The 25,013-nt window shown below is 33.1% G+C and overlaps 1 protein-coding gene across 1 annotated transcript; it reads right to left on the reverse strand.

Moving 5' to 3' along the window:
• Positions 1-23,318: 23,318 nt before the first annotated feature.
• LOC137809635 (putative aquaporin NIP-type) lies at positions 23,319-24,804 on the reverse strand. The gene is made up of 5 exons (XM_068610738.1): positions 24,707-24,804; positions 24,331-24,561; positions 24,001-24,198; positions 23,766-23,827; positions 23,319-23,673 (listed from the first exon to the last, which is right to left on the reverse strand). The coding sequence occupies exons 1-5, from the start codon at positions 24,782-24,784 to the stop codon at positions 23,457-23,459; spliced, it is 786 nt and encodes a 261-aa protein (XP_068466839.1). The 5' UTR covers positions 24,785-24,804; the 3' UTR covers positions 23,319-23,456.
• Between the last annotated feature and the right edge of the window lie 209 nt (positions 24,805-25,013).

The raw sequence follows: 25,013 nt of genomic DNA on the forward strand, positions 1-25,013 counted from the left end.
TGTGCTCAATAATAAATTCATCTTCATAAGGCGGCTATACTCGGATGACTTTATTCATTCCAGACTAGGTCGTTTTACCATGTGCTCAACAACAGATCAATCTCATAGGGCACATATGCTCGGATGATTCTATTCATTTTGAGTTAGGTCGTTTTACCTTGTGCTCAACAACAAATTCATCTTCACAAAGCGCCTATACTCGAATGACTCTATTCATTTTGATCTAGATCGTCTCACCATGTGCTCAACAACAAATGAATCTCACAGGGCGCCTATGCTCGGATGACTCTATTCATTCTTAGCTAGGTTGTCTTACCTTGTGCTTAACAACAAATTCATCTTCACAGAGTGCCTATACTCATATGACTCTATTTATTCCGATCTAGGTCGTCTTACCATGTGCTTAACAACAAATCAATCTCACAGGGAGCCTATGCTCGGATGACTCTATTCATTCCGAGCTAGGTTGTCTTACCATGTGCTTCATCAAAACTAATCAATCAAAATTAATGCACTATCTTCCAAGAACAAATTTATCGCTAGATGACCTCATTAAAAAACCTCTTTAAGGAAAAAAGAGCATCACCTTAATCATTACATTGTTCAAAAAGAAAGCATTAAAACAAAATATCTTAACTGAAGTAAAACTGGAGGTTTGTCACGTTCCACATTCGAGGAATGGCTCCCCCCTCCAAGGTTTCCAGCCTATACGCTCCATCGCCCAACACTTCTATGATCTTGTATAGTATAAAAGTTTGGTGTTGTATTTCCTTTTACTGTCGAGCTACAATAGGACATAATCATTTGTCATTCTCGACACATGAGTTATGGAAAATTTGGCAAAGTGTTTGATCTTTGTTTCATATATCTCCTTTTTTTTTCTTTTACCATATAGTTAAATCGAAATATACGCTATGAATAATAATGTTTACTAGAGCAATGATTGTAGACCGTGAACTAGTACACCAGGTAAGTTCTAGGAAAGAGAGGTGGGTCACCAATGGACGCGCTTAAATACCAAGTCTTTCCTTGCCATAACTTTCCTAGACATGTACTTTTACACTACTACATTCTATATCCAATACAAGAATAATTTCTCTCATGTGAGAGTTCACAATAATGATGATGAAGCGACATCTCAGTTTCAACTGGAACAACAATTGCAGATCGTGAACTAGTACACCAGGTAAGCTCCCGCTCTTTATCCAGTAACAAGAATAATTTCTCTCATGTGAGAGATCATGATAATGATGATGATAATAATATCACAATAAATTTAAATGATAATAAACATTTCTTATGTCTTTAGAATAACATGATAACAGATTAAATATATCTGTGACTTTTAGACTAATATGATAATATATTTAAATAATAACAATTATATTCTTTATCTTCATAATAATATAACAATAGACTTAAAGACCATGATACTTAATCATTTATGTTATCTCTAGAATAACATGATAACAAATTTACATATATCTGTTATTTTCATAATAATATGATATATATTTAAAAATAACAATTATACCTTATCTTCAGAATAATATTACAACAGTCTTAAAGATAATAATTAATCAATTATGTTATCTTCATAATACATGATAACATATTTACATATATATGTTATTTTTATAATAATATAACAATTATTTACATATATCTGTTAAATAATAACAATTATATATTTCATCTTCACAATGATATCACAATAGTCTTAAATGATAAATCATTTATGTGATTTTCATAATAATACAATAATAGATTTAAGTAATAACAATTATGTTTATTATTTTCAGGAATCTTAATAGATTTAAATGATAATGATCATTTATGTCATGATAATTAGCGGGATCAATTTTACTTGCCTCCATGATTTGTTGCAAGGCTGGGGACTCGCTTCCTTCAGATCCCAACAGTCCTTGCCGCGTGTTTCTCATCACATCGGAAGGCTCGAAGGTAAATGTGGATGGGATTAGGTTTTATCGGGCCACACGTTAGGCGTCAAATGTTCTCGCCAGTTGACCTTCGAGTTGAATGGATGGGCAAGCTCCGCTTCTAATCTGCCTCCTCTTAGTGCACTGAAACAACGCTCCGTTGAGACAAAGGGGGCTCTACCTATTGATCACACTCCGACGGTCAAGTCAGTGAGAGCATACAAAATAATAATCAATTTTAGTCTCTAGTACTCAAAAACCACATCCCTCTATTGGGGGTCTCAAGCCCCTTTTATAGTTATTCCTCCAACAACTTTCATTCACGAGAATATAATTTCTGAAAGCATAAAATAATAACAGAAAACCACATGCTCACATGCACCTTTCATGCTTGGGTGCTAACAACAGGAAAATATTATGTTCACAAACACCTTTACTCATGGTGCTAACAACAGAAGATAATATCGTGCACTTTTATTCTCGAGTGCTCTCCACTTATTTAACAACTTTATATATTAAACTAACAACTTTATGCATATATTTATTTAACTAACAACTCTGCGTATATTCACATATATCCTACTCTAATGACTTAATATATCGACATATATATTTAACTAATCAGCTTTATATTAATATGTGATCAAACTTATTATTTACTCTATTTTAATTATTCTTCACCGGACTTACCAGCGAAATTGGGCTGAGTCTATGACCTGTTTTTGGGCCCAAAGCTGAGCTAACTATACCCAAATACTTAAATCGATGTTTCGTACTCCTGTCCAGTACAAATACTAAATAACACAATTTTTTAATGGAAGTTCAATTAAACATATATAAAATAGTTAAGATTTAATTAAATCTTTTACTAAATTATTTTTATTCTAAAAACTTATATGTTTTTACTAAATTTTAATAAAATATTATTAAAATAAAAATATAACCAAACTTTTTGCATTGAATAAAAGTTCTTATAAAATATAGTAGAACCCAAAAAAATAAATGTAACTGCAGGAACAAAAAGGGGTAAAGATTGATAGCATAATGCATGCTCTCAAGAAAGATTGAAAGAGAGAAGCAACGTGTTGGCTTCGGTGCTATTTTGACCCTATGAAAAAGGTCGCAATCACCGTTTCATCTACCTTATACATTAAATATTCGGAAATATATTCCAAGTGTTTTCGAATACAATGTTTCCTATTTTTTATCTTTTCACTAAATTTTCTTAATTATTTGAATAACATTACATTAATAATTCTACATTATATTAATGTCCTCGATTATTTAGAATACATTGCACCATTTATCTTTATAAGGAATTTTATGTATTTGTGCATGTTAATAAAATAAAAAATATTCACGTAAGTTTGTATAATTTATCCATTTTAATAAAGTGCCTCTAATAATATTTTTTAAAATTATGTTCAGATTTACAATTTTAATAAATTTCATGAGTGATCAGTGTTTTAATAATAACAATGTTAAATAAAGCTGATAAAAAACAATATTAAATAAAACTAAATTAGACAAAAATTACTTCTATTTGAGTTCCTCAAACATGGACGTTTGGTTTACTTCTATTATCTTGACTTTTTATTTGGATACATGTTATAAAGTAATGTTATTTGTTATATAACAAATACAACGATTACATTTGTACCTATTATCATAAATTATGGATAATATTTTCTCATTTTTTTATATTATTTGGCTTTAACTCTATTATTGATTATTGATGGAGTGTAACAATCATTTTTCTTCAATATTCATTATGAAAAGTAGTATCCTAATAAAGTGCGAGTATTATTGAGTACCTCTTATGAGTGTGATTTTTAGGTGCCATTGATAGCGATAAGGACTGACTTTAATTAAGGAACGTCAATTGTGTACATTATTTTCTTTTTCTTTCAAAAAGAAATTCACAAAATATTATATAATGACTTTAGTTTTTATTTATTATCAGAACACTATTTGCAATGACATTTCTTAATAATTACAAAAATACTAAATGAAAAAGAAAACATTTAATGTTTTAAAATCCTATTTTTTTTTAGGTAATCTTAGTTTTAATTTCACAATTTTTTTTTTCTTCTGGAAATGACCTAGAAACTATTTTTTTTCATGTAAAATATGTTGGCTTCACAAATCCTGTTTACTTTTGTGGTTGACCTCTAGGACTGAACTCTCTAACTGGGCTCTCGGACTGAGCTCTCAGACTGAGCTCTCGGACTGGGCTCTCGGACTAGGCTCTCGAACTGGGCAAGATTTATATGTTGAACTGGATCAATTTGATATTTCGGCTTCTTCTCTCGGTCTACTCTCACTGTTGAGTGTGTGTACCTACAAGACACTCCGATGTCAAAGTCAGAATAAGTTTGATATGATAATCAAATAAAATTCACTCTATTTACCTCTTAGACTAGATTGATGTCCTATTTATAGTATTTTCTTATTGGGCCCATGACCTATTTGAGTTTTTCTTTTTGTGCCTAATATCTTTTTAAATACACACCTATTAATTTGGGCCTTATTGTAATGGGCTTTGCTACATTGACCATATTTATTATATATATATATTTTCTACATTTATATATACTTTTTTGGCTTGACCTTTCGGTACGACTTTTCGACTAAACCTTTCGGCCTAATAGTACAATTTTCAAAAATAATAGTTAGAAATATTTATTATTATTTGACTTTTAAGAAAATGGCATGTACTTTCTTTTTTGTATAGTTTTTTTTAAATCATAGCATGGTGTAGACTTAAAGAGAATAAATTATCTTTGAGTCATATTTTAATCAAACTATTATTTAGACTTTGTCCTGATTAGAGGTCGATCTACCTGTGATTAAATTAAGGCTAAATTTACTTCAGGTTTCAAATGATTTTTTTAAAAAAAAATATGAGGTCATGGGATGATCCTCTTAATATGGTGAAAGGATTGTTGATCTTGAAAGCTTTTTAAGTCTTACTGGCTTACACATGAGGCTGAGGGGCTGTGAAAACGACCTTGATTCCAATTTCTGGAGTTAATAAAAAAGATCTCATTTATTTCTCCTAAAGATAAAAAGGCGTTAATTATAGAGATTGACTGTACATGCTAGATTATAATTAATTTAGGAATATAACTCGAAACAAGACCAGGGGGAGACTACTATCCTATATAAGGGAAAGAAGATGACCTTATAAGAGACAACAAACAATAAATGACTATAATTAAGATAAGGGGAACAACAACAGACAACACACAAGGAGTACTTTCAACTTATATTTTATACTATAATCACTATATTTTTATGCTCTTACTAACTTGAGCGTCGGAGTATCTTGTATAGGTGGATCCCCCTCATTTCCTTGTAGCCTATGAAGCTTGCAAGGATACAATCAGTGACCATCTCGGAGTTTAACCGACCTTAAATACATGTTTTGGTTGAGAGACATCCCTCATGGCCAAAACATTTGGCGCCCAACGTGGGGCAAGTAAAACTATCCTGCGCCATTTTTAGAAATGCAAATGATAGGAAGGACAATGGGACAAGAAGAAGGGGGGGACAATACATAAAAACTTGGATGTGAATTATCATAAACCTTCATGTTTAAGTTATGTACTCTTTTTATTATAGACTTTTTACATCTTGTTTTTATAAGGTTTTTAATGTGGTATAATGAAAATAATTATCGTTTGTTTATAATATGTGTTGTTAACATTTTCAATGAAACCATATCGCATTTGTAGAGTAATAGGGAGGGAAGCTTATCGTTTGGAATCATTAGTGGTGGTCGAATACCAAGAAATTTTTTTTGGCTAGTTTCTTTTCTATTTTAGTTTATCATCACCCTTTTCTTTTCTTTTTGTGTTGTTTCACTGTTTCTTTAATATTTTATTATATGTTCTTACTTTTTTTAATAAACAGTCCCTCCGATTTTAAAGTATTATCCAATTGGGGATGGTTGACAAATGGAAATTGCCAAAATCAACCAAATAATTTTAATTATTTTAAATTCACTTAAATTAAGGTGTTTATGTTTTTGGTGATAGGACCTTATGAGGTTTGAGAAGTTGTTGGAAAAATAGAATATAGCTTGGAAATTTGGAGGTTGTGGTATCATGAGTCGAACCCGATATTTTCATGAATAGATCGGGTACCGATCTATGTAATTAAGAACATTAATACTGTATGAGCAAATCAAGGACATTAATGCCGCATCATCGGAGAAGAGGAGATCTTGGAAAATCAGAATTAAGTAGAGGTCCTATATCGAGAACATGGAATATAGCTAACATTCGTTACAATTGTGATGAATTACAATATATTTTTATGCACCTTAACATATTGTGTTAAAGTTATGAATTACAGATTTGAAGAAAAAACCCTGCACCAGCCTTAACTAGGTCAAGTGCCGATCTCGGTTGGTCCAAATCATAAAGAAGACCATGTAAAGGTTTAAACCTTACTTGAAGAAAAACCTCACATCAGTCTTAACTAGGTGGGGTGCCGATCTCGGTCAGTCTAAATCATAAAGAATACCAAGTAAAGGTTTAAACCTTACATGAAGAAAAACGTCACATCAGTGTTAACTGGGTGGGGTGCCGATCTCAGTCGATCTAAAACATAAAGAAGACCATGTAAAGGTTTAAACCCTACGTGAAGAAAAACCTCACATCAATCTTAACTAGGTGGAGTGTCGATCTCGGTTGGTCCAAATCATAAAGAAGACCATGTAAAGGTTTAAACATTATGTGAAGAAAAACCTCATCAGTCTTAACTGGGTGGGGTGCCGACCTCGTTCGGTCCAAATCATAAAAAAGACCATGTAAAGGTTTAAATCTTACATGAAGAAAAACCTCACATCGGTCTTAACTGGGTGGGATGCCGACCTCGTTCAATCCAAATCATTCAGAAGACCATGTAAAGGTCTTAACCTTACATGAAGAAAAACCTCACCAATCCTAACTAGGTGGGGTGCCGACCTCGTTCCGTCCAATTCAATGAAGACCACGTACAGGTCTTAACTTGACATGAAGAAAACATATACACAAGTCTTCACTTGGTATGGTGCCGACCTCGCTCAGTCTAGTTTGAGTTATTTTTTGCAGATAAAGAAAATGTCGACCTACTAAATGAAGGAAATGCCGACCTCACCCAGTTTGTGAAGGAAATGTCGATCTCACTCATTCCATTTGGTAAGTTTTAAGTTATATCTATTGTAGGTAAAGGAAATGGCGACCTATCAGGTGAAGGAAATGTCGACCTCACTCGGTCCAGTTTGTGAAGAAAATGTCAATCTCACTCAATCCAATTTGTAAGTTTTAAATCATATCTATAGCATGTAAAGGAAATGTCGGCCTATCAAGTGAAGGAAATGTCAACCTCGCTCGGTCTAGTTTGTGATTGAAATGTCAATCTGATGGATATCCACTAGGAGAGGATTTTATTAATGAAGGAAGAGGATTTTCACCTACACATTTGAAGTTCTTCCTTCTAGTCTTCTCACAAATTAAAAGAAGTCAAAGAGAAGATCAAGCCTAAAGATAAAGAAGTCTACAAACTCTCAAATAATAGGCTTCATATTAAATATCTCTCTTTATAGTTTCTTTTAAATTGTAAATAATATAGAATAATGTTTAGAAAGGTGCTTAGAGGGAAACATGAGACACCTCTTTTGTAAAAGCATCTTTAGGCTTTAGTTTAGCAAATTCTAGAAGCTTGGGGAGTGAGCTTAGTAAGGGGGGTGTGATCTTAGGAGTTTTTTGGGTAGCTTAGGGAATAAGCTATGTAAATGACCAGCCCTTACTCCTATAAAAGGAGGGCTTAGGTCCTTCACAATTCAGATTGGAATTTTATAGTAGAGAGACTATACTCAATTTTGGAGAGAATTTGTGAGTTTTGAGTCTTCCTCTTCTTTGCCTTATCTTGTGAGCTATGGTGAGCTTCAAGTGGTGGCACTCCATCACTTATCTTGGTTCAAGGTTCCAAGTGGCGTGAATGGCTTCTTCCAATTCTCAAAATCCAGCAAGCATCTTATTCTATAAGTGTTCTTCTTTCCTTCTCTTCAATTTTCCATTCGGTAGTTTTGATTTCTAGAGTTTACTTCTTTTTCTACCGTTTATTTTTGTGTTTCCAGCGTTGTGTTCTTAATTCTGTTTTGGTTCAGTAGCTATCATTTAAATTCTGTCCAGCTTTAATTCTTGTTCTTCTTTCCTTTTGTTTTGATTCAATTTGACAATACATGGACTTCAATATGAGTCTTGGTTGGTGCTTAGTTTTGGTGAGTTCTTGAATTTAGAACATTGATCCAATTCTAAAGTAAAGTGCCTTTCAAATCCAGCTCAAGTTGTTCCTAAGAATGTCAAGAATCATGTGTTCTTGTAGTTACATTCACATCATGTGGTATCTAGAGTCTAGGCTTGTTTTTGCTTAAATTTTGAGTTGTATTGCACTTTACTTTCAAGAGCTCTTAAATTAAAGTTGTTTACCATTCTGTTTTAGGATTTATTTTGAGTTTGCTTGCTGTTTTTTCTTTTGTTACACCAAGTGTTTGTGAAAAGGATTATGGCACTCATTGTTTGTATGAGTATGGCTGCTCTTGTGGAATGACATTCTCCTTCCTAGAGTTGACCTTAAGCTTCCTTTCACTTGTGGTTTTATCTTGTTATATGTCTTTTAATTTTGTAATCATGTCAAGTTTTGTCTTAGTCATGTTATTCCATAATTGTCATTACTTCTAGTAGTACTTTTATTGTTTTGATTGTTTCTTGCTTTGGTTTACTTTCTGTTTTTGAGTTTATTGCTTGATCCTTTGTGCATTTTCATTTTTAGATTTGAGTTCATGCTTGTATTTTCATTCTATACAAGTTCCTTTACACAATTTCCATTATGTCTTTCCTAGTTCATCATACTGTTTTCATTCCTAAATAGGCTCCTCTGTTTTCTTACAAACGTGCTACTGTTTTCAATTTACTGCAATTAATTGGCTAATAGGAAATTTGTGAAAATTTGGATTTACATACTTCAAAGTGTTACAAAAGCATAGAAAAAAGAATCATTCAAAAATTCCAAGTACACAAAAAATGATAAATAAAATACGAAAAGTGTACAATACTGCCGAAAAGAATACGGTAATTGGGCAGCAATTTTGAAAAATTTATTTCTCTCAATTGGCTTACTGTTTTGACCTCATTCCAGTGCCATTTTTGAGTTAAGACATTGAAGTTTCTGTAGTTAATTTTTCACATTCCAGTTCGCTTTCAATCGGTACAGTTAAATCTGTAAACATAGCACAGTTTGCTTTAAAAAAAAAAATTCCAGTAGCTGTTTTCTGTTTTCTTTAATCTACTCTAGCACTTTTCTTTAGGTCTCTTTTTGTGTGCCTTCTTTATTCATTGAGTTCCTTATTTTTCTTGATTGTCTTTCATTCATTTTCTTTCTAGTTTGTCATACATTACTCTCTGTTTTTGGTTTAGCATTTATTGTTTACACCTTTTTCTTGCTTGTCTTTTTGTTCTTCTTAAAGTTGTGTGGAGACTTGTTCTTAAGTAAGTTGGTTTGCTTTGACATATTTCACTTGAAGCTACTCCATTCCACAAGCAAGGCTTGGTTGAGGACAGAATATTTTCTTGGAGTGGTTTGAGTGCTTTCTTGGGCATTTTCCAGCAACCTATATCTCACTGTTTTTAATTGTCTAACAAGTTTCTTTCACTGTTTTGTTTTCTGTTTTTGTGTATTTTCCGCTCATGGCTCATTTCTCTAGTGGAGAGTCCTCCAAACCGTGCTCACCACAAAAGGCAGCCCTTTATGAGGACTTAAAGAATGCCAAGCAATCCAATGCTCACTATCTTGAGGTGATAAGGAAGATGGAAGCACGGCTCCAAAGTTTGGAGTTAAACCGAGAAGAAATGCATCAAAACCGTGAGAGAAGAACTCCTCCTCCTAGTCGGCATTCTTCAAGGCACTCCCATGGTTATTATGAAGATAATCCAAGGCCAAGACATCATCACCATGAAGAGAGGCGCCAACATGTGGCTGGCCCTTGTTCTCCTAATGTAAAACTTCCTAGTTTTAGTGGTGAAAGTGATCCCAATGTATACTTAGGATGGGAGGCTAAGGTGGACCAAATTTTTTATGTAAATGGGGTTAGGGATGAGCATAGGGTTAAGTTAGCTTCTTTAGAATTTTTCGACTATGCCATGCAATGGTGGCATCAATACCTCATGGACATTGACCTACACAAGAGGCCGCCCGTGGTCTCTTGGAACGATTTGAAAGCATGTTTACGCGCTAGATTCGTACCCCCACACTTTAGGAAAGACCTTATGTTGAAACTCCAACGGTTTCATCAAGGCGCGCTAAGTGTGGATGATTACTTTAAACAACTAGACACGCTTTTAATTCGAGTTAATATGGATGAGAGTGATGAAGCTAAGATAGCTAGCTCAAGTAAAGTGATGAACATTGATCCAATTCTAAAGTAAAGTGCCTTTCAAATCCAGCTCAAGTTGTTCCTAAGAATGTCAAGAATCATGTGTTCTTGTAGTTACATTCACATCACAATCTCACTTATTCTAGTTTGTAAGTTTTAAATTATATCTATAGCAGGTAAAGGAATTGCCGACCTCGCTCGGTCCAATTTGTGAAGAAAATGTCGATCTCACTCGTTTCAGTTTGTAAGTTTTAAATTATGTCTATTGCAAGTAAAAGAAGTGTCGAGTCCAAGTTCGGTCCAAGTTCGGCCCATTATAAAAAGTGAGTTGAAAGGTGGAATCAAGCAATACCAATGAAATTATCAGCCTCATTGGCTTATGCCCATGACTGGGGGCAGTGAGGTCATGAGCCAAACCTAATAATAAGGTGAAAGCAAATCTGATACCGATAATGGTTATGAGTTTTTTTAGCCTCATTGGCTTATGCTTGAGGCTAGGGGACTGTGAGGTCATGAGCCGATGTTGTTAATATGGTGAAAGGTTTGTTGATCTTGGAAACTTTTTAAGCCTCATTAGCTTACGCCTGAGGCTGAGGGGCTGTGAAGTCATGGGTCGATCCCTCTAATATAGGTTTTTATGTTTTTACTGACTTGAACATCAGAGTATCTTCTGCAAGTGGAACTCCCTCTTTTCTTGGAGCTCATGAAGCTTACAAGGATATGATCAATGACCATCTTAAAGTTTAATCGACCTTAACTACACAATGCTCTAATTAAGAAATATCCTAAACAAAATCTATGTAAGAATTTACAAAATATAAAAATAAATTAATAAACCTTTTTAAAACACTTAATAACTTAATAAAAGATTTGAAGTCAGTTTTATGAACCAGTAAATTTGACTAGCACTACAAAAAAAAGTGTATATTGTGGCGGTTTTTTTTTGTATAAAGTGACGTTTATAACCGCCACAATATACGCTTGTGGCGGTTTCTCAAACCGCCATAGAACTGGCCGCCACAAAGTTTAATGTGGCGGTTTTACGCTACCCGCCGCAACACCCGCCACTTTAAACACAGTGTAAGTAGTGGCGGTTTTTATATGTAAGTAGTGTCAGTTATAACTGTCACAATTTACATTCATTGAAGAAGATTTTGGCGCCATAATATACGTAAGTAGTGGCGTTTTTAACTGACGTAAATTTAATTCTAAACAAATAAAATTTAACCACCACTTTTTTATAATTTTTTTTATAATCTGTTTTATACGATTAACCTAAACATAATATATTTTCATAATAAAATAAAATAATGTATAAGGTTATAATCATTCATTCATTTCATTGAAAATTAAAGTACACATAATAATGCTCAAAATTTTATATGTAATTGAAAATTAAAACACATAAAAAGTTCATACATCCCTAATCAAGTTTAAAATTACAACACATAATTGTTCAAAAGTTCATACATCCCTAATCAAGTTTAAAATTAAAACACACATCCCTAATTAGTTTTGCTTCCAGCACTTGATCCTATTATTTGATTAGGTGATGGAGCACCACTTCCATTATCTGATACCTGAAATAAATAATTTTAAGTAAATGAATTTGTGTGTTTATAATTATAAAATAAAAGACACCAATAAATATTTAAATATATTAATATTTCATTGGTGAATGCATGAATCAAATGAAAGATTCCCTTTTAAGGACAAAACTCATCTTTATCCTTACCTTTATATTTATTATTTAATAGGTATAAAACTTTTATCAAATCCTGTATTCATAGAAGATAGCTATTCTCTTATGGTTACAAAAATATTAATTAAATAAAATTTTATAAAACTAAAAATTATATAAAAGTAATAATATTATAAAGGATTCAATATTAAAAAAATAATAAAGACAACCTTTTGTTTCAATCCTTTATTTTTCAGTTTCGACTTTTATAAATGATTAAGACCAGTCTCTAACATTACCTAACAATAGCGTGACACGGGTGTTAATGCATAACTTGTAATACAGTATGTCATCAGAAATCATTTTTCAAATTTAAAAACATCAAAATCATCAACTTATTTTTTATACATTAATTATATTATTGAAGTTAAAAAAATAATTAATCAAAGTGGAAATTTGGCCTTCCCTTGATTGCAATCAAGGTGTTTGTTCCTGATCGAGGGGATGGACTTAAACGATTCAGACTTGTACTGCCCCTACTGCTTCTGTGACTCTTATCCATCTAAAACAGGAAGGCATTGAACATATGATGGATGATCAGTATAAGCACAATTACATTTTTTTATACGAAAAAAAAATCAAAGAACTTTTCCCTATAAAGATATAACAATGCACGAATATAACAATATAAATGCATTCAAGCTCACCGTAGAAGATCTCGATATGGCAATGGGTTTACTTTGAGGCCTTCCTCTGCTTCCAAAACTAGTCATTGATGGCTCATCATCTAACGAAGGAAACATTGGTGTGTCTCGGGGCGCTAATAACCTTTAAAACGAATGGTACATACATCAGTGAGGTAATGCATAAATAAATTGATTCATATCAAAGTCTCAAGCTTTGCGAGCAAGAAACTTGAATAACTATCAGCATGAAATACAGATAATTGGATACACGAATTTTATATTTTGAACACATTAAACAATGCAATCTAATAGGAAACTCAAAACATGAAAAATAACTCACCAGTCGTAATCACTCTTGTCACCATCATTAAGCAACTCACTACTTTCTCCTTGACCAGGAATGGAGATTCCAGGGTTTACATCAGAAATATGTTTCAACTTTGTAGCTGTATAATAACACCCCATGCAAAAGAAATGCAAGAATGTTAACCAAAAACAGCAACCAAAAAAAGAAACATTCTCTTCGTATGATGTAAGTAAAGAGAATTACAGAATGAGTCTTCCAAATCATCTGTCAACTAAAGCAAAAAGCTCTCCTTCTCTCAGGATTGCATTTCATTGAACAAAGAGAGATCATCGTCCTTCTCCCGGAAGATGAATCCACTCTCAAGACTGTGCCCACGCTTGTGACTATTAGCTCTAGGCTTTTTCCCAGGAGAGAATCTCAATGCCGGGGAAGGTGGCATCTCCACTACCAAATACAGTGTCACACAACTGTCACCCCAAGCTCTCCACACAAGCCAAAACAATAAACCTAATAAACCTTCTACACCCCCAACGAGCCACCCATAATTAAGCTCAAGCCTAAAACAAATTTAAGCACCAACAATCAATTCAGTGAGAAAAGAATTACCCACTTGTTATATTCTCTTGGTTCATTAGATTAGATTAACAACACCCCTGAATGAAGACAAATTCAACATATTAAAATAGTGACTCGTGGCAACAATTGTTCCATTAAAATCAATGCAACCTCGACATTCATTCAAATCATATGCAACAAATATCCAAAATCAATTTGACTCAGAAACCCCAAAACATTTTCCAGTTACAGATCCCAATTGTAAGGTTGACAGTTAAATGAGAACCTAATTCAAACCCATAATTCAAGCTTGGGACCCACCAAACCGTCGTTGAAGTTGAAAGCAATGTAGTAAAATTGAGCACTGGGAATAAGTAACAGTAGTTGTAGCAGTTGGGCTTGACTTACCAAATTTCCAAGTCAAAATTGCTTGCAAAAGAGTGTGGAATGTGGAAGAGTGCGCTTAAGATCCCAAGTTCGAAGATAAAACAGAGCTTAAATACCAATTACAATGCCACAAATTTTTTATTAAACACTCGGATCTATAGCATTCATGGCTCTGTCCGAGCAACCAAAGTACATATCGAAAACTAGAATGATCCAAAGTAATTCCCATTCTCAAAGTAATTTGCACTTTATTAATAGTGAAAAAAATGCTTTGCACAATAATTCCAGATTTAAGAACTCACTAATTTTAACAGAAAATTATTAGACCTCTCTTTCAAACAATTTACCGCATCCTCCCTGTGCACGAGCTTATCTACATCGTGAATGTCCTACAAATTTTAGCATCCTTGGAGTATAGCATCGCAATGTTCTTGCTCAACAACCTCGCATTCTCTCGCACCTCTGTCATCAAGAACACCGCCTTCTCCTTGGAGTCCAGATCTCACCACTTTATCGTCGTCACGAACTCTGACACGAAATCCTCTACCACAACGATGCACGAGGCGACGCAAGCCACCGCACTGGAGATCATGAGTCGCTTCTCCTTGCGATTATTCTTCACGCTCCTTGCGAAAAATTGCACAACTATGTTAATCGAGACATAGCATGAAGAAAAATGGGGGTTAGGAATGAATTTTCAACACAAATAGATATTAGGGTTGAACGGAAAAACGTTGATTGTTAGAAAGAGAAAGGGAAATGCAGAAGAAGGAAACTATAGGTTAGAAGTGAAAAAAAGACAAGTGACCGTTGCTACCGAAAATGTGAAAAGGAGTAATACTCGCGCGAATGGAAAAGAACGGAGGGAAACAATGTGAATGAGAAAGAGACCCTTAAAGATTTACTATGACAATTTTAATTACAATTGACATAATAACTATTTTTAATCTAATTTAAAATAATTACAGTCATAAGTCAAATCAGATTTTTAAAAATAATTAGGAATAAATTAATTTTGGTAACCAAAAATATTTTAAAAAATAATTGAAAATAATGAGGGAAGGAAAACTTGTTTTTATTCTAAAGGATAATCATGACAGTTGAAAATGACGTATTTTGAAAGATAATTGTGACAGTTAATCAAATGACGTATTATATTGTAATTTGTGGTGGTTATTAATAACCACCATATTAAAACTGTCACTTTTTACACGATTTTTTGTAGTGTAGACGAAAAAAGTTATTGATTTGATTGATGAATTTTAAAATGTATTTAAATTTGTTGAATTTTCTAATTAGCTTTATGGTGGTAAATATATAGTTTCATCCTACGGGTTACATTGGTTACCGAACTAGTTTGCAGGGTAAGCATTTGTAATAAAAATAATGTTTTTTAAGTAAGATAATTTAGTTAAATAATTGCTTCTGTGGTGAAAAAAAAATTAGGCTTCTCCATTAAAATTTATATATTTTTTCATTTTAAATTTTCTTTTACGCTTGATAGTATATTCACCCTCAAATTCTTATTCTCTTCTAAATAATTAGAATGAGAATCTACTTAAAATGTCTGAAGATTGTGTAAATTATAAATTAAAGTTTTTTTTATAAAATATGTTTGATAGGAGATATATTTTCAAATGTTATTTTTCATTTTGTTTACCAAAAAATTGCTACTTTTGTTTCGATGCAACGGGTCTGCAATAAATGTTCTTTTTTTCTGTGGATAAACGTTAGTTTGGTACGACGTCTATTTTCAAACACAGTTTCTTTTATTTTATTTTTCTGCTAAACAAAACCTTTCGTTGCATTTTTAATTTCCATATTCGGGTTGATAACAAAAATAGAGGAAAATAAAGATGAGATAGAGAAAATTAAATTAAACCATACTATTTCTAATCATTATATCATTCTATATAAATTGAAATTGCTGAAATGTTTAATCTCATCTTGTTTTATATCTTTATTATTTATTTAGATAAAATCAGTTATTATTTATTAATTTTATACTACGAAATTATTTTTTATTTCTCATAACAAAAGCTGTTAACTATAAATATTTAAATAATAAAATGATAAACTTTTCTTTTAGTTTACTTTTGTTTTCCGACGATAAATATGCACCATCTTTTGAAAAATAAATTATAAAAAATAAAATAAACCTATCTACAAAAAGTAAATTAGTTAAAAAAAATTCTATAGTTTATTAAAACTTCTCTTCATTTTTTTACTTTTTTAGAAATATTTATATATCATTGTTATATGATATGATATTATATTATTTTATATTATATTGTATAATGTTATATTATATTGTATAATATTATGTTATATTATATTATATTATTACTTTTTGATGAATTTTTTCTGGAAAAATAAAAATAATTTTACAAGAATTTGAGGGAAGTAAACATTTATTTATTTTGAAGACATTTCATTTTTTTACCGTAGATTATTTCTTACGAGTTTATCGCTTCAATTTTCATAAATTAAATCTTTAAATATTTATAAAAATAAATATATTATCTGGAATATAAAATTAAAAGTAGACAATAAAATGGCCAAGTATATTTTTAAAATAAATAAATTGCAAAAAAAAGAGATAAAATTCTCTGATATTAACTATTTCAATGAAATGATAAAAATATTATAGTAACTTGTTTATGAATTTACAAGTATTTTATTTATGAAGCGCAAATCTTAATTATTAATCACGTTCATAGATATTACTTGTAGCACCCAATAATACATTTAACTACTACAATATAAGTTTTGCATATTTCTATACAAGTTTAGAGCTTTTCAAAACATTTCACATTATTAAGATTTATAGAAATATAAACATTTATAATTCATAGTTCAAACAAAACTCTAAAGCCTTTTAGGCTCTCCTGCACCTATATGATCGCATGCTCGTGTACATAGTACCGTCATCGCAGTTCATACACAAACAAACACATTGAATGGTAAGTTATCGAAATAAAGTTTTGACTCACAAAAATATATGTAAAATAACTAATTTGATTAGTAATTCATAACTAATTTAGTTTATTTTTTACTCAAATATTGTCATACAAAATCCAAATATCAATCACAATAATTTGATTTATTTCAATCCACATTACTTTGATTTTATTTCAATCATACTTTTATGACATCAAGTTCATATCATTCACATACAACACATATCATTCACATACAATGCATATCACTCATACATACATCATTTAATCATATTTTTATGACATCAAGTTCATGCAAGCTTTCATCCATCACATAGAGCACATATCATTCACATACAACACATACCATTCACATACAATGCATATCACTCATACATACATCATTTAAGATTTCTCAAATCAAATAGATGTATATTTCAAATTCATACTCATATAAACTCATAATCAAATTCAGTTTAACTAACTTTATAACCTAACGTGCACTATATTAGCTTGTTATTTAAATCAACTATCTAAAGTTCTATTAAAAAAACATAGATAACTTTCCTTACCTGTAATTTCTTATCCCGAGAAAATTCTGTTCAGATAGGGAAACCACCCTAAAATTTAGGAACTTAAAATAAGTTATTTAAACATTACCTTTTAGTATGTGATAAAACAAGTTGAAAGAAACACTTTTCTCAACTATTTCCGTCAAAATTGATGACTAAAACCTAAACAAAAATATAAAATAAAGAATTTAAAGTAAAAATAAATTTATTCTATTTGAAAAATGACATTTTAGTGTACTCAATATATAAAATATACAAGGGTAATGCCAACAACTATATTATAGTATATCGTGATGTTTATAGTCACTACAAGAAAATCATTAAATAGAAACCAATTTTAGAGACAAAAAATAATTAGTTGCTATAGCGATTAAATTATAGACAATTTTAGAGACTAAAAAAATTATTGGTTTCTAAATTAGTTTCTATTATTGATAAATAGTTTATAAATTGGTATCTAATTAGCTACTGAGGTTTTTGCTAACAAATTTAGAATCTAAAGTATTACTTTAGCTGCCATTGTCCTAACTCTTGAATGAGTGTCGCAAACTCCTTCGTGTAGTTCGAGTATGACATAGGCTGCCTGGTCAGGTGTGAGGCATTCGAGGAGTGGGTGAGTATAACCTCGTCGATAGAGTTCTTCATCTATTAGCACAAACCGGGCTGCCTGTTGCTTCATTGTCTTCTCGGAATGCTCTCCGCAAGTTCCCTCGATAAAAAATCGTTTAATAGGTGTCATCTAGTTCAACTCAGTTTTGGTCGCCATGCATTCCTCTAAACCCACACTAGGATTGGTCAATGTGACATGAATGATCGACCAATGTAGTCCTTTTTTCCTAGTTGTTGTCAGCAGGGAGAGTGTGTCTGCTCGCGTGTTTTGTTCTTGTCTTATGTGATGGATAGTTACTTTGGAAAAAATTTGAAGTAAGTTTTTCACGAAATGATAGTATTGTTGCAACAATGTTTCCTAGACTTCGAACTCATCCTTCAGCTGGCCGACCACCAGTTGAGAGTCGCTCTTGCACAGTTGCTGCTTTACGTCCAAATCAATAGCAAGGTTGAGACGAACTATAATGGCTTCGTATTCTTCCTGATTATTCAAGGCTTTGAAGTCAAATTTCAAAGCCTGTTCAATGAGGATGTCTCCTGGCCCCTCTAGTACTACTCTCGCGCCTCATGATTTGCTGTTAGAGGAGCCATAAAAGTATAGGGTCCATAGTGTGCCCTTTTCTTTGGTCGGCCGAGTACTGAGCTCCTCTGCAAAATCATCCAAGGCTTAGGATTTGATTCCTCCCCTGGTTTGATATTGGATGTGGAATTCGGATAAATCCACGACCCATCCTATTACCCGTCCCGCCAAGTCGGGTTTTGCCAGTATCTTCATGATAGGGTAGTCCGTTCTGACCAGGATTTGGTGATTCTGAAAATACATTTGCATCTGTCGTGCGATTATCACCAGTGCCAATGCAAATTTTTCAATCGTTTGATATCGAAACTAGGCTCCATATTTGTCAGTAGATAAGTCGTTCTTCGGTGTCTATCTCTTGAACTAGCACCGCACTGATAGTGTCTTCTGACACGACTAGATATACCACTATCAGTTCCTCGATAGTCGATTTTTAAATAACTGGAGGGGATGCCAAACATTTGTCCGTCCACTTAAAGTTGGACGCTTTCCGTAGAAGTTATACGATGGACTTGGTCCGTTCTACCAGCTTGGGCACGAATCTTGATAGGGTTGTTAGGCGATCAATCAACCTTTGTGTCTCTTTTACACTGGTGGGGCTGCACATTTCAACGATTGCCTTACATTTCTCTGGGTTGGCTTCTATGCCATGATGAGTGAGCATGAACCCTAAGAACTTCCCTCCTTCTACCCCGAACGCACACTTGTCAGGATTGAGGCACAACTGGTAGCGGCGTAGGGCTCGAAATACCTCTTGTAAGTCTAAAGTATGTTGTTCGAACTAGTCGGACTTGAAAACAATGTCATCTACGTAGACTTCAACACTTCTTGCGATCATGTCTTGGAAGACAGAGTCCATCAGCCGTTGGTACGTGGCTCCAGTGGGGCTGCACATTTCAACGATTGCCTTACATTTCTCTGGGTTGGCTTCTATGCCATGATGAGTGAGCATGAACCCTAAGAACTTCCCTCCTTCTACCCCGAACGCACACTTGTCAGGATTGAGGCACAACTGGTAGCGGCGTAGGGCTCGAAATACCTCTTGTAAGTCTAAAGTATGTTGTTCGAACTAGTCGGACTTGAAAACAATGTCATCTACGTAGACTTCAACACTTCTTGCGATCATGTCTTGGAAGACAAAGTCCATCAGCCGTTGGTACGTGGCTCCAGTGGGGCTGCACATTTCAACGATTGCCTTACATTTCTCTGGGTTGGCTTCTATGCCATGATGAGTGAGCATGAACCCTAAAAACTTCCCTCCTTCTACCCCGAACGCACACTTGTCAGGATTGAGGCACAACTGGTAGCGGCGTAGGGCTCGAAATACCTATTGTAAGTCTAAAGTATGTTGTTCGAACTAGTCGGACTTGAAAACAATGTCATCTACGTAGACTTCAACACTTCTTGCGACCATGTCTTGGAAGACATAGTCCATCAGCCGTTGGTACGTGGCTCCAGTGTGTTTTTAGGCCAAAGGGCATGATTTCATAGTAGAAGTTGTCTGTGTCGGTCCTGAAGGCTATTTTTTCTTTGTCCCCCATATGCATTTGTATTTGGTTATATCCTGAATATGCGTCGAGGAAGCTTAAGATGTTATGACCGGCAGCTCCGTCGACAAGTCGGTCGATAGTCGGTAGGGGGTACAAATCTTTGGGACACGCTTTATTAAGATTCTTATAGTCTACGTACATTCGCCATTTACCGTTAGATTTTTGGACCATCACGATGTTGGCCAACCAGGTCGTCTAGTGTGCTTTTTGGATGAATCTGATTTTTAACAATTTTTCGGCTTCTTTTCGGGCGGCCTCACGTCTTTCTTCGCTGAGCTTCCTTTTCTTTTGAGCGATTGGTCTAGCCTCTTTGTAGATGGACAGGCGGTGTGATGACATCGGGACTCACTCCCGGGATGTCAGCAGTTGTCCAGGCAAAGAGATCGGCATTATTCATCAACGTGCTGCTAATGGACCGTCTGTCGTCTGATTTCAAGGATGACCCAATATATGTTTTATGTTCGTCATCACTGAGGGCCAGAGGTTCAAGATCTTCGCCTGCTTCCATGCGGACGTCGTCCAGTCGAGGATCCAAGTCTACCAGTGCCATCATGTGATCCGTTATTTCTCTTTTTTGAGGGTTTTCAAGCGCCTGGCCTTCCCATTCTTGAGATCGGCCCCGTGGTGAAGTTTTGTATAGTCGTCTGGTAGGTTCGATTTTTAGACTTGTGGCATAGCATTCACGCACGAAATTTTGATCCACATGGACTATGGCAATGTGTCCAGTTGCGGATGGAAATTTCATGGCCAAGTGAGGGGTGGAGACTATATCCTTGAGGCGGTTTATGGACGACCGATCGAGTAGTATGTTGTATGAGGTGTTGGCATTTACTAACAAGTATCGAATCTTTATAGTCTTCGCCAAGCTTCCTTCTTCCCCGAACGTGGTATATAAGTCGATGTAGCCCTGGGTATCTACTCTTTTTCCTGAAAATCCAACGATTTGTTCTTCATAAGGTTGGATTTCTGAGTCAAGAATTTTCATTTTGCGAAATGTTTTCCAGTAGAGAATGTCTATTGAGCTGCCTTGGTCAACTAGGATTTTGGTGATTGCGAATTTATCTATCTCCACGATTATTACCATGGGATCATTTTGGGTTGTGTCGATCGCAGTAAAATCAAATTTTCAAAATCTGAACTGGATAAAACCAAAGGTTTGTAATTTTTGTCTTTCTCTTTTCATTGTTTATCAATATTAACTTTTACTTTTTATTGAATTATAGTGTAATAAACAACCAGGAAGTTATGAGTGTGAGTGACTATTACATTATGCAATGGATGGTTACCATTGTAAGAGTAGGTCTTAAAAGTGATTGGCATGAGGTAACATGATGCTAAATTATTTTTATAATTATTTAACATATATGTATCTTAAAACTAATTTATGTTAACCTTATTTTGTAATGCAGTTCTTTACGGATGAGCGACCAATGTCTTCGAAAGCCATAGCATATGTGAGACATTCTTGGTCCACATATTTCCTAAATTTTTATAACTCATGAATAGTGTAGGAATTAGATAGATAGATAAAGATATATTATTAGTGTTTGTAATACATTTTTATCGATATATAAAATTTGATTATCTGAATTTATGTATTTGTCTGGCTGGGTTATAATTGGACATGTCAATTTATATGAGAATTAACATTAAATAGATTGTACTAAAAAAACAATCATATACTACGACGACTATTTACCATAGCTGCATTCTTAAATCCAACGCAGAGATTTATAAATGCGGCTATGGTAAATAGCCGCATTCGTAAATGTATTACTCCTCCCTCCTAAAAATCATTCAGAAACATATAAGAATGCGACTATTTACCATAGCCGCATTTATAAATTACATTTACGAATGCGGCTAAATAGTCGTCTTCTTATCTATTGGATTTAAGACTATGTGTACATCAAATGCGACTATAAGCTGCCGTTTTAAATTAAAAATAATCGTCATCTTTTAACCTTTCTGCATCAGTGACTAGACGTGAGTAACTATTTCTTTCCTTAAATCTTTTGCTTTGCATGTTATTCTACTATTTAACTAACTAAAAGGAAGAAAGAAAAAAATAAAACTAGTTTTTTTACAAAGAATATTTTCAAATCCTACATTGTATGTTTATTTATTTGTATGTTTATTTATATGTTTACCTGACAACACATTAATAGACAATACCTACGAAAAACTACAAAATTTTAAAAAAACAATCCAACCACCCATTTTCTTTGTGTTATTTCCTATTGACAATAAATTAATCTCCTAAATATTTTAAGACTAACAAAAAAGTTGGTTCTAATTATATTTTTTCGAGAGAAAAATTATCTTTAAATAAATATTATTTTGTATAATAACTAGCAACTAAAGATATAGTTTCTATTTGAAATAATAAAAACTATTTTAGAGAATAATGTTTTGATTTAAAATAGTTTTAACCTAGTTAAAATATAATGAATAAATATGTTTTTCTCTAAATTAAGTTATATTTAATTATGGTTTTATAGTGTTTTAATGAAATGTTTTGTTAGCTTATTAACTGATTGATTTATTTGCTAGCTTTAATTTAAAATAGGCCTTTAAAAAAATTGCAACACTTTGTTAGACTATTAAACATCTCATGGTAGGGTTGAAGAAAAAAGGCATGTGAGAAACAAACGGATTAAACCAACTTTTATAAATAAAAACCCAACTTGACACAAGTCTTATAAGTCATAACACATTTATATGTCTATATGCAATATAGAGTTGAATATCATATTTAGCATGAAACATAAAATTGACCAATTTGACGAGAACTGAGTGCGTGTTTTCCATATATCCTATTATCTTGAAATTAATCATGATATTTTTGTGGATTGAATTATATATATATGTAAGAAAGAAAAAAAAAAGATTATTTTGTTATAACAAATTCAAATTTTGAATGTGTTTTTAAACTTTATTTGCCGAGATAAAACATTGATCTTCATTTAGGATTCTAAATAGTCAAACGTATGAAGGTGTAAAGAAAACAAATGTAAAAATCATAGGTCCAAAATTATTGCGAATAGACTATATCGTCTTAACATGTACTCACACATATTCTAAGAAGGAAAAGAAAAAGAAAACTAAGAATTTTACTAATTTTTTTCTTTACATACATATACACCAAGAAACAATATTCAATCGTTAGCAAAATCAACACCACCTTACTTTGGTAATTTTGATTTGGATCTATTTGCAATGAAATATTGTCTATCGAAAGCTTTTAGATGCTATTTGAAGTATTATTGAATTGGAGCCAATATCCCTAAGTGGTTTATCAGTGTGTCTAATCAAGTTATAACATGTGGCACCAAGTAACGCACCAACAAATGGTCCAACTATATAAACCCAAAATCCACTGTAAACATGCATCACCAAAGCAGGTCCAAGGCTTCTTGCTGGGTTCATAGAAGCTCCTGACACAGGTCTGCATGCCATTATCAAACTCCACTCAAATATACAGTTTTACCAAATTAAATAACCCTAATAAAAAACTTTCATCTTCATGAGAAAATTTACCCAGCAACGAAGACGTCTACCATAACTGTCAAACCAACAACAACCCCTCCAAATTTTCCAATCTGTTAAGACACATGAATTTGCATCATTTTCACATGTTAATAGCAGAACGAGAAATGAAGATAAGGGTGTTATTTGTTAATTGGAAGAAGAAGAAGAAGAAGAAATGAATAATGAAGAAGTGATTTGGTTTGAAGGGTAATAGGAATAGAATGAAAGGAAAGAGTATACTAACCGCTCTTCTATCCGTTGAAACCGCAGAGACAACGAACATTAAGAGAAATGTTGCTATTAACTCAAAAATAAGAGATTGAACATGACCTCCTGCTGGTTTTGTTCCAAAATAAGATTCATCGTCTATTTCAAGGAGAAGGTACAATGTCCCACTAGCAAGTAAAGATCCTAATACTTGCGCAATAAAATACAAAGGCACCTGCAACATTATGCATCAAACTACTCATTAAACTCATTTCTTAAAACCATTTAGTCTTCATAGGTATTCTAGATTTTCAATTTAGTTCCTATAAATGAATTTGAAGGCAACTAAAATGCAGGAAATACATGCCATTTTAAAAGGGATAAAACGATAGATAGCAAAGCTGAGAGTGACTGCTGGATTGAAATGAGCACCAGAGACGTGAGCAAGAGAATAAACCAAGATGGTTACTGTTAAACCCCACACTATGCAAACTCCAGGAAATGTTATTTGCCCTTTAGTCTTTTCTGAATTATTATGAATCACAGAGCAACACCCAGCAAATATTAAGAAATATGTCCCTATCAACTCTGCAAGTACCTGTTACATAAACATTTTTTTCTTTAGTTCTTTCTCTCATCGTCACCAACAATTAACCCCATGCAACATCGCAACATCAATCAAATATACACATTCATTTCAATTTAGTTATGCACATATATAATAATTACATCCATGTATGTACCTTCTGTATAATCTGAACTACCGTAGGAGAACCACAAAAGCCAGTATCACAGTCTTCTATTCTTCCACTTCCTTCCATTTTTGCAAACCTAAATTACAATAAACCTTTCGTTTCTCTTAATTACCATCATTTCTTTTCTTTTGGTGGAGATGAGTTTCTGTATTTAGAAGATAGTTTCTACATGCAATCAAGGCATACTAATTAATATATGAACGTGGATATTGGTGGTTTAGCTGTTTTCAGGAGAAACCAATGAATCTGTTTTCTATATTTATAAGTTCTCTCTATAGATATAGGTTTCCGAAGA

The sequence above is a fragment of the Phaseolus vulgaris genome, chromosome 2 (genome assembly GCF_051622355.1).
Source record: "Phaseolus vulgaris cultivar YP4 chromosome 2, ASM5162235v1, whole genome shotgun sequence".
NCBI lineage: Eukaryota > Viridiplantae > Streptophyta > Magnoliopsida > Fabales > Fabaceae > Phaseolus > Phaseolus vulgaris.

Bases quoted from the DNA above. Each gene is read 5' to 3' on its own strand.
- LOC137809635 (XM_068610738.1), bottom strand. From the start codon at position 24,784: ATGGAAGGAAGTGGAAGAATAGAAGACTGTGATACTGGCTTTTGTGGT. The intron at 23,828-24,000 runs GTTAGTATACTC...GTGTCTTAACAG, and splicing joins TTTCAACGGATAGAAGAGCG to ATTGGAAAATTTGGAGGGGT. The intron at 23,674-23,765 runs GTAAATTTTCTC...AATGGCATGCAG, and splicing joins GTAGACGTCTTCGTTGCTGG to ACCTGTGTCAGGAGCTTCTA.